Raw genomic sequence first — 11,110 nt, forward strand, 5'->3', positions numbered from 1 at the left:
TCGATAACAGCTGGACTAATTGAATTTAGTGGTAATAAAAAATCCTTTTGCCTTCTAGTTTTTTGGGAAGTAATGCCCTTTGCTTAAAGATTCTCGTCAACATTTCACTGCTCTTGTTCGATCGCCTTATAGACCAAAACTTAGTCCTCAGCTCTATTCCTACCACTTTAAATAGTTTATTTGCTGATTGTACCGGGATCTTCGTTCTATACAAGGGTTCCTTATCAGGGTTTCTACCTTTTTTCCCAGATGTTTTAGCAGTTGCTTTCCTTCTTTTGCTTTTGTCTTTTTTTTTTTGTAATATAACTTTTTTGTGTGACAGATACATGGATATTGAGGGCAAAGCAATCCAAAAATATGGATTGTAATTTTGATGTTTTAAATGAATATCAATTATTTCTCAGACAACTTCTGGAGGAAAAATCATCGCTAAACCGTCAACTTTACTTCGCGAGATGGAAGAACTACAATAAGAGTCCGGACTTGCGTGTTGTATTTGCCGTGAGGGATACAAATATCATCCATAAAAGGTCTGTTGTACCCTTTGGACGTGTCTTACCCAGCAGAGCGGACGTAATTCCGGCGAGCGAGTGCTCAGTATTTTCTCAGCGAAAAATAGGGCCGTCTTCTTTGATCTTATTGAAAGCGGGAGGCTGGGGAGGGAAAGAAATTTGTACCGAGGGGGCGAGTGACAGTTAAAGAACAGGGAGGGGTGAGGGTGGGGGAGTAAATATTTCGTCCCTTCCCACCCCCTCCTACCGTCGACTCTAACTCCAAATTCTGACCGATTAAATAAATGATCGCGCGCTTCTTAATGTTAACTCACCCTAATAAGACACCTGCACTGCAGACTAAATGTGTTCTTGAAACATGGAAGTTTAGGAAGCTCAGCTATTGTAACATTTCACAGTGTAAAACAATTGTCCCTGCTTAACTTCGGAGTTTTTTTTTTTTTTCGTTACAGGTTCTCGGTATCTACTCATTCACTAAAAGATGTATACTAGAGGAATTCGAAAAAAAAAACAACGAAAAACACACATCAGAAAACTCTGCGGATTTGTTTACAAGGTTATTGTTCTTGTCAGAGTTTAAATTTGTCTTGCTGTTAGCTATACTCAAAGTTATTTGCCAAAAGTGATAGAGCAGTCAACAAGGAAAGAAGTGATAATGGGAAAGTCAAATATCTGTGGGGAATGAAAGAGCTGTTTCACAATACTTTGTATTATCTGGATGAAGTAAAAAACTGTGCCGTAATAGAAAATGCCTCAATGCAATAGTTTTCTAGAATTAGGTAATTTACAAGTTTGCGAGTTGACAAGTACTAGGAAAAGAGCAAAAATGAATGCAGACTGGCAAAGATGGAGAAGATTGCGGATAACTGCTCTCTAAGGTTTTGGCAACCGCTGCTTCATCAGCCACAATGAACATGACTTCAGCGCGAAGCAGATGGATCATCGTCATCATCACAAGTCATAATTATTATGTACCCCACCAGCAGTTTCATTTTAGACGATGTTATGAACCACCGTATGGTATTATTTTACATGGAAAGTTATTCAAGTTGCGAGCATGACTTTACCAAATTTAGTGACATCTTTGGTATGTTTAGTTTCTGTTGTTGTATCCGCAGGGGGGTATATATTTTACTGTAAGTCACCTCAGTATCGTACACTATGATTGTCACATGGCCGCTGTGAGGTGAGTAAAATGTTAAATTCATTTGTCTAAAAGGAATAAAATTTTCTTTTCCCTCTCGCATTCTGCCTGTCTGTCTGTCTGGTTCTCGTTCATTCTTTATCACGTTCTTTCTGTCATTCGTTTTATTGTTGTTTTGACGTCATAAAAATATTTTAAGTGTTGTAACAACCTTGTCTCCTAAATTGCCGTTTAGTTAATGTGGAACCTCGATTTAACGAACCTCTATTTAACGAAGTCCTCGATATAACGAACGATTCTTCAGTTTCAGCCCGGCTAAAGTTACAGTAAAGTGAATGCCCCAGAATCTCGATTTATAACATAACCAAAGTAAAGCGCGCGCTCTGATTGGTCAATTTAGCGTCTCCCATTTGCCCATGGGTGTACGCTGCTGACGTGAGCAAGTGCAAAGACTATTTTTCCGCGCGCGCTTGTTTTTTCTGGTCACGTAAGATTTGTTAAATAAAAGGGAACTGTTTAGCTACAATGTATCAATGTTATGTTATAAAACAAATGGTAAACACCACAGAGTACACTATTGATTTATGGATGCACTTGGGAGGTTTGCTAAGCACTCGAGAAGCTAGAGTCGCTCTCGGCTATCGCCTCGAGCGACTGTTTCGCTTCTTTCGTGCTTAGCAACCTCCCGCGTGCATCCATAACTCAATAGTGTACGCTGTGGTGCTTGCCATTTGTTAAATAACGAACCCTCGATAGAACGAATCAATTTCCCCAGTCCCTTGGCACTTCACTAAATCGAGGTTCCACTGTAACTGCCTCGTTGTACTGTTTGTTTGTCTGTTTTAGTTCTCTATTTTTGTGATAAAGTGAATTTGTGATGTTTGTATTTACTAACATACTTGCTCGTGGTCGTGACGAGTGGGAAAGCGCCGCCCCTCAGAATGCGAACACTAAGTGCAATGGTCTTTTACCAATCTGGCGTCTTCAGGTAATGAATCCAGCAGAATCTTAAAAATAGCAGAATGCTATATCACTAACTTTCGTAGGAGTTCAACATGCTTTAGCTTTTCAAAGCGTCTAGTAATTTGTCGAACTTATTTGAGTTTATGAGGCTTATATCATGGAATAGTGTCGTGACTTTGAATTAACTCATGGCGGAGTCGTCCATAAGTCCCTCGTGATACGAGGCCTGCATTAGTAGTTGTACAATTTAACGTTTGTGTTCCTTACCAGGTCTCTGAATCAGCGTTTGCGAGTTGCTTGGCAAGGTGGGTGTACCTTTTGCGCTTTGTAGTGATCATAGAAAGGTGCATGTTCTGACATGACGAACAGTAAGTCACGGGCAAACGATAAATGACCTTAGTGAAAGTTTTCGCACAAATTGCAGTTTTGGTTTAAATCAGCCTTAAGGTTTCTCCAAGCGCAACAATTAATTAGACTGACCTGATAGACTTTCATGATATCAGAAATATTGCCATTTTCGTGGTGTTCAGATCTCAAGGTAGAATCGAAAACAAAATTACTTGTCACAAACTGTATTTCCCCTCAGTTAATTTGCGTTCTGTTATTAACAGTACATATTTCTAACCAAGTTAGTCCTCGTTCCCCCGTTATCGTCCAGCTGTTTAAGAGGAGCTTGTTGATCTATCGGAAGAAATCCATCCAATGTTAAATTTTATGCCTGCGTCAGTAGTGTCCATGACTGGAGTCTTCCATTTCCACATTGACTTTTTTTCTTTTTCCAGACACAACAGTTACATTCAAGAGTGCACAGGTCATCTGGAGCCGACATGTCACGCTTCCATTCACGATCTGCGCCTGTTGCTACAGCACTTTGCGTTTGAAAAATCATTTAGTGAGGACACAGGTGGCGGAGGACGAGATTCGAACATCAAGTTTGTACCATATGCCATGCACATGATACTTTACGTTCTGAACAAGAAAGCGCCCTTAATTCGTCACTTTAGTTGTAATGCTTCCACGAGCGAGGTTAGCGTACCTGTAGTCTTACCCTTCTCCCTTCCGTTTTTCCTTGCGGGAGGAGGGGTGGGGAACTTACAGTCGCACGAAGGCTGACGCGAAGTCCACGGGAGTTGTGGTGTAAGATACAGTGGTCTCATGAATAGCATGGTCTAATCTAGGTCGAGAAAACTGAGTCCAACTCGTTGCTAAGTCATTTGGTTGTGTTCTTAGCAAAGACGTTCCACATTCTTTTCACAGCACCCCTCTCCGATCAAGGGTATATATGAGTACTGGTAAATCTTCACGAAAACTTGACGGGTGGGGAGCGAGGGGGAGAGGGAAGTGGCCCATCATTAACTACAATTCTATCGAACTCGGACAGTTCTGTGTGGCCATATGTTTTGCCTGGAATTAGATAACTTTTCATCAATCTCTCTCAGAACACGGCAGTTGAGTCGAGAGGAGAAAACCCTGAAATCCTTCCTGGACATGCCTGTGAAAAAATGGATTGAATCGTCGTTCGAGGTAAGCTACCCGATCGCCCCAGCCGTCAGCAGCGTTTCTTCCGTGTATACCCAGCTTACGGCCACTTACAGAATGAAACATAAGAGCCTATGAATGGCTTTAAAAAGTTATGCCCAAAAGATTTTTAAACCACACTTAAATCGCACAAGAATAACATGCTTTCATATTCTGAGAAGCTTCTAAATTTTTAGAGAATAACTTCTATCACTGATGAGGACCTTTTTACTCCACCTTTCAAAGTGATTTGAATTTAATAAGCCAGTGAGTGATTAATTTATTTTCCTTTTTGTCATTTCAAGTGGACAGTCCGCTTTACCTAACATCACTGTCGCTGTTTGTTTACTCACTGGAAAACTGGAATCAGTCAAAGATCACTTTCCTCAAAAGACTTCTCGTTAGTGCGCATGCTCGGCATACAAATCCCTCGGGAACGTCTAAGTATGAGCTGCCAATTTACTCTGTTTTTGTAAATTGTTTGTTTTCTACGTTATGCGGTGGTTTTTTTTTTTTTTTCACCAAAAACGACTTTAAGACAGGCTGTAAGGCATTTATTTCTCCACTGATATGGGTAGAACTTTCTTAAAATTCTCTCAACACAATGTTTGGATGATTCCCTATTTGCCTGAGTATTAACTTGGCCATCTTTATTTTGTCATACAGGATATCGAATGTAAACATGGCCGAGTATTCTGTGTACCGACCGTATATCGTGTACTTTGTACTTATCGATAGACTTCATCAGTTGCCGAAGGTGAGTTGGCTGAATACGCTAATCTAGGCCCAAACAATGGATCAGAATCAGTCAATGGCAAATAGATAGATGCAAATACAAGTTTCTTGATGAAATGTACTGTCATGAATGCTCGTGTAGCATGTGTATACGATGAAAGGAACTGTAGAAAACCAGAGAGGATTACCCACCCGTGTTGGTTAGATGTTCCTTTAGGATCTCTGCGTGAGCACATTATCAGCCCAGGGTTGGCTGTTTTCAGCTCTCCTGGGATTTCCAAAATCAGAAGTGATCGAAGTAGAATCCTCAGAAAGAGGAGAAAATCCCAAGAGACCTGAAAATAGCTAACCCTGGTTGTCGTGGGAGCCGGGTTCTATTTGGAGGGTAGGTCTCCTAGTTTGATCTTCTCTTTGCGAAGTATTTATGTTTAGTTCGATGACGGCAAACACATCAAACTAATCGTAAGTTTCTTTTTCTTCGGGCTTATCACGTGTTTGGTATTAATCTTTACTTAGAAACATTTGGCGGCGGATGATAGTGGATGGCCGCAAGGAATGTTGGATTATATTCGAAACAACGATGAAGCCGTGTTAAACAGCGGCGACAAGGTGAGAAAAGTACTTATCGATAGTTTCCATCTTTTGTAGTGCAGGATGACAGTTTAATGTGTTTTATATTACAGATTTTTTTCTTCTATCAGACGGATCTTTTACCATCAGAGTCACTGATGGAGTTGTTTGATGTCGCAGGTATGTGCCTTGCTGTTGTGATAAAGCTGGTGCAACACATTCTGAAAACTTGTAATGGTTTCTTTTAAGGCATCATCCAGAGATTCTGCCAAATCTTGGAAGCTTATGTTTGATGCAGTAGATTTAGGCCTCAGTTGAAACCATAATGTAATTATTATGTTGCCGAAAGACAATATGCAACGATTCTGAAAACTGTGCAGTGTGTAGAGGTCATACGAATTTATACCGGCAATTTTCAAAAGAAGTAGGACATAAGTGCTTCAGAAAAGAAGAGAATATAACTTTATTCCGAACCGGAGAAGTTGTGTTGTATTATTTTATGACAACAAAATCAATCCTTGATCAAAATATAACGAGTTATCAGGTAAATTTACCTGAAGTCGTTTTTCTGTGATTTTGACATTTGGACCGATATACAGCTATTCTTCGTCAGGCGATGGGGTCGAATGATAACTGTCACTGTGTATGCTACATTCTTACGCTGTCATTTATCCATTGTGATCCTCATTCAGTGTATCCATCTCGTACAACTTCGTACAGTGGAATCCCGATTTCTCGAACCTCCCTTATCTCGAACCAAACGTTGTTTCCCTTGGATTTGCTTCCCTAGTAATTTCACCCACGATTTCTCGAACTCCCGATTTCTCGAACCAATTTGCGTTTCCCCTGGAAGTTCGAGAAATCGGGATTCTACTGTATTTACCAGTGTAACCTCGATCACAAATAGTCGCTTCTTTCTTAACGAATTTAGCTATGACTACCACTATAAGAAAGTTTTTTATGCACTTGTTTAACGTCCCTGAGTTATGGATGTTCTTTCCTGGACTTTATTTCCTTACAGAACTGCTGTCTGTCATCCCAGAACCGGAAAAGTTTATTTCTGAGCTTCTCGCCTCACTGCCCAAGTAGATCCTCGCTCCAAAGAGTCAACTTCAGTTAATCAGACCTCGGAATTAATCGCCTGTAACAGACTTAAAGTGTTAAAGATAAATCTTTGGAATAATTTGGACTTTTAATGTTGATTCAAACTTACAAAACTTTGTTAATCCTGTAAAAGTAGTGTTAGCAAGTATCACAATCAAAGCAGCAATGAAGCAAGTGTGACGTAAGTTAATGTTCTTTGTCTAACATGCAACGAATGTTACAACCCTACCTCGACAGGGGGTTGGATTTTTTTAACCCCATCAATTTCCTACCTAACTGGGAAATTAACAAAATGAATTCGGTTGGACAAGACGCTCTCAAATGCATTAGTACTGTGGTAATGAGCCAGGGGTCGACTTTCTTCCAAGCTTACATCACAAGCACAAGTTTTCGAAGCAAATTTTAATTTAAACGCCTAAACGTCACCCGGACGACTGACCTTTGATTTGTCTGAAAAAATTGTGTCACTCTCTAACCCAATGAAACCCGATTCCAAAAAAAAGAGGAGAAGACCTACGGAACGACTTATTTTTCAAATTCTGAGAGCGATACTTTCCGTTGTTTAATTGTTTACATTATGGGTAAAGGGATGTGCTCAATGGTGGTTATCAGACGAACTGAGAAGCGAGACCTCGCCCCAAGTGTCGGTTTGTCCTCCACCGCCCAATGGCTATGGTGCTTACCTTCTCCAGGGCCGAAGAATGGGCGGCAAAAGCTTCCCTCAAGACGACGACGAGGAACTACAGGCGTACTACAGTGCATTCCAAACAAGAGATTAATGTCTTTATCCCTTTCTTTTTTTGCGACTTTGAACCATTCAGGCCTTTTGAGCCGTGATCCGAGGTACATTAGCAGGAAACTGCCCCACCAAGACTTTATCCCCTCAAAGTACTTAAGGATGGCGTAAACCATAACAGCTGAAGGTATCTGAGGGAAAGTTGCCAATTCCTTGGATTCCTTGGTAATGGTTACGAGACACGCAAAGGCGTTCATAGACAGCCGTTGATTTCGTTGATCGTGTATTTGAGTCATCCTTCCTAACCTTCTTGTAGAACCTTTAGTGGCTCGCACAAGAGTCAATCAAAATTGGACCTTTTCGAGTAGTGTGTGAAAAATGAAATATGCTATGATTTTGCGAGCCTCAAATTAATAAAATAGTATTATTCACAAGATAACAATTCTTTTCTTACCTCACAGCAATTTATCCGATAAAGATGATAGAGAAGGAATGGGGTTGAAATTCGTCTCACTCCTCCCCTCACGAAACTAATTTTAGATTATTTTAATTTTGAAATTAAAATATAATAGGTGAGTGTCTTGACGCTCACCGCAAGCAACTTACATTTTCGCCCATTGTTCGCGTCCGCCAATGAATGAACAGGGAAACAGATTGTTTAGTATTCAAATATTCAAATCCCAGCTGATCGGTTAAAAGACTTTGAATGCACAAACCGAAATTTTCGCAGGGTGGAAGGGGCGGCGCGGAAAAAATTTACAGACAAATGTATGGAAAATTAGAAAAATTAATTGAGCGTCTTCTATCCAACCTACATTTTTCAAACTTGGTGAATGCAATCTTCTGCCCAGTGTTTTAACGTTGCGATTCATAAATTGCGTAAAATTCGATTTTGGGAAAAGTTATTTGTCATGGGATTCCCATACAAACACTGTGATTTCTGACCACTTTGCCTACCCGTAAAGATGGCGTCGAAAGCCGTGACAAGGCCTAGCTATTCGTCGCCTGTCTGCGAGAAGTGCGCATGGGAAAGTGCAGCGATATTTCCTATGCTTTCATCAAAAGCCTGGCTCTGCCTCTTTCAGATGAAATGAAAGAAACAGCGACTCATATTTTCTTCCGGCGCTTACTAGTACAATTTTTTATTCACAGGTGCTGTTTATGTTGCCGGGTGACCTGTTTACTTTTGACGCAATTGATGAAGGAGATGCAAACAATGCGCGAAAATGTAAGTTGCTTCCGGTGAGCGTTAAAGAAAAAGACACACGACCCGAGTCTGGTGGGTAAACAATTGAAGGGTTTCTAAACGCCAATGGTTCCCTACCCTCGTTAGATATTTTGAATTGGTCATCGTTTAACGTCGTCCAATCAGAAAAGGACAATCAACGTGACGGTTTCTGGCTGGCACACGAGAATCTTGCTACGCATCCCAGACGCTAAAATGCTGTGGGATTTTGATTTTCTTCGAAGGCTAGCTCCGGTCCGTTTGGATGGATTTTCGATTGGAAGGTACGAGGAGAATCGTGCATCTTTTGACCTTAATGCTGCGAAGTTTGAAAGCGGAGCGATGCGATTTTCTGGGTCAAAATCGCTCGGGCGCTTGAACCCTTTCAAAACAAGGCTTCCACCTTTGTCTTTCTTTAATGCATTACATTAACGACGAAGGATCGTGCTCATATACGAAATCAGACTTGTTCAAAATCGCTCAAAAAAAGCATTTTTGAGGCAAAAGGACGACTATGCACCACAAATAAAGTAATTCAACGTTTATTTATCAACGATTTATGTACATAGTCAGCTATATATCACACTAGGTGAGGCAAACCGTAAATCTGGTACATTCACTATAAAACAACGGTCGGCTACACAAACAGATTGTATTGGCCCCCTGTGGTCAGACGCGTGAAGGAGTGTCTTTAGCTGAAAGTTCAAGGACGCATGAAATACCAAAGGTACTTGGAGTCATCCGTTTATAGTTGTTGGCTACATTCAGTTCGGATGTAAATCTTTGAATGTCACTGTCATTCCATTACGCTACACGCCGACTGTAAGGTAAGCTTGGAGCTCATCATGATTTTGCTTGCGTTGTAGCTTCCTCCTGTCTAAACTGAAGCTGTTCGTAAAAGGAATATCGGAGCTTTGAAACATTTCAATTTAAAGTGAAACAGACACCGCATTGGTTCACGTTTAGAACTGGAAACTTTATCTTGCAATCAAGAAGAAACCGTTTTGAAAGCGGCAACTGACGGATGTTTTCCTGGGTGTCTCAGTTATTTCAAATATACGCCTTTGCGATCCGGTTAATTAACTGCCTTGATTAACTTGAATTTTGTTTAGACCTCTTCTTGGTTGTTTTTGTTAGTGTTAAACTTGATTCACAAACGCAATCCATCGAATAAGTGGAATATTTTATCGAGCGAAAGTACGCTACTGCTTTCAATTTTCGTCGTCTCCTACCTCGGTTGGGAGGGATTAACTGTTCGTAATTTAGGGTGAACTTGGCGCCATTGTTACCAACTTCAATTACAACTGACTGTCGAAAGTGCAAATTGCTAGTCCTTTGTATATTAAATTAACATCCAGCTCTGAGTTTCCGTGCTACTGGAACTAGGATAGGATCCTGTGACTTAGGAGCTTGTTCATTCCCGTCATTGATGATGAATGCACGCGACGGCACCTTCCTTTCTCTTGCTCGCGTAAGAGTATATCACCTTTTTGTATATCAGTTCTTCCATCTGATCACAGTAATACTAATCAGTGGAAGCGACATGAAACGTCACTGCCTCCTCTACCTTCTTCCCGTGCGAAATTTAGACTGTGTGGGGGATGGTGTATTTTCAGAGATGTTAGCGACCGAACCAGATGAGATATAAAGAATTATTGGAGAGATATCTATTTAATTCTTTAGTACCGGCAAGATTCTTTCAAAATCTTTCGATTTCACTAAATGGCAATATTATATGATTATTTTACCTCTGTAAAGGGCAAAATTTCGTCAAAAGTACTCTATGCCACTATTCTTTATTGTTCTTTGAGAAAGCTGTTCTTTAAGGTAACAGAAAACTTTATTTCAAAGTACTTCAGCGCTATTCACGCATGATGTTTGCCCTCCATGTTAAGTAGAGCAGATCTTTAGCGCTTTCTGTTTATGTAACGGCATGGGTGAAGCTTAATTGGAAACGTTGTAGCTTATTTCATCTTCTTCCCGTACGAAATTTAGAGTATGTGGAGGATGGTGTATTTTCAGAGATGTTGGCGATTGAGCCAGATGAGATAAAAAGGATACTTGGTTTCATATCTATTGATTCTATTGTATTGGCAAGAACCTTTCAAAATTTTCCGATTACAATAAATGAAAATATTATATGATCATTTTACCCAAAAGCTCTCAATCCCAACATAGTTTACTTTGATCGTTGTTATTTCAGATAGCTGTTCTTAAAGGTCACAGAAAAATTTATTTTAAAGTGCTTCAGTCATATATTCTTGCGTGATGTTTGCCATCCATGCTAACTAGAGCAGATCTTTAGTGCCCTCGGTTTATGAAACTGAAATCACAATTAAGTTTTCTCTGTAAATGCTGTGTATTTATGAAAAGAGATGCATTCTGTTTGATTAACCTCTGTTATGAATACTTATTGCAGTCGATCATGAGTTATATCTTATCAAAACACGAACTTTGCACAACTGTCTGCTAAGTGTTTGGAGTCAAGATTTTTTTGAACACCCTTCCATTGTAACCTTGCTACTTTTTGCGATGATCTGGGTGCTACTTTTTGAGCACCTCACTCATGCAGTTCTTGCACCGTATCGGCATCACAACAAGAG

At 40.2% G+C, this 11,110-nt stretch overlaps 1 protein-coding gene across 2 annotated transcripts; it reads left to right on the forward strand.

Annotated features, from left to right (window-relative positions):
* The first annotated feature begins 2,751 nt into the window (after window positions 1–2,751).
* LOC148733160 (protein purity of essence-like) lies at window positions 2,752–7,614 on the forward strand. Of its 2 annotated transcripts, XM_088759034.1 has the most exons (8): window positions 2,752–2,924; window positions 3,402–3,645; window positions 4,059–4,143; window positions 4,443–4,581; window positions 4,804–4,894; window positions 5,389–5,481; window positions 5,556–5,622; window positions 6,464–7,597. In XM_088759034.1, the coding sequence occupies exons 5-8, from the start codon at window positions 4,820–4,822 to the stop codon at window positions 6,529–6,531; spliced, it is 303 nt and encodes a 100-aa protein (XP_088615160.1). In that variant the 5' UTR covers window positions 2,752–2,924; window positions 3,402–3,645; window positions 4,059–4,143; window positions 4,443–4,581; window positions 4,804–4,819; the 3' UTR covers window positions 6,532–7,597. The 2 variants fall into 2 exon arrangements, with proteins under 2 accessions (XP_088615160.1, XP_088615161.1); XM_088759035.1 differs by lacking the exons at window positions 2,752–2,924; window positions 3,402–3,645 and having other exon boundaries at window positions 3,653–4,143; window positions 5,574–5,622; window positions 6,464–7,614.
* Window positions 7,615–11,110: the final 3,496 nt, after the last annotated feature.

Source organism: Stylophora pistillata, chromosome 4 (genome assembly GCF_964205215.1).
Source record: "Stylophora pistillata chromosome 4, jaStyPist1.2, whole genome shotgun sequence".
Classification (NCBI taxonomy): domain Eukaryota; kingdom Metazoa; phylum Cnidaria; class Anthozoa; order Scleractinia; family Pocilloporidae; genus Stylophora; species Stylophora pistillata.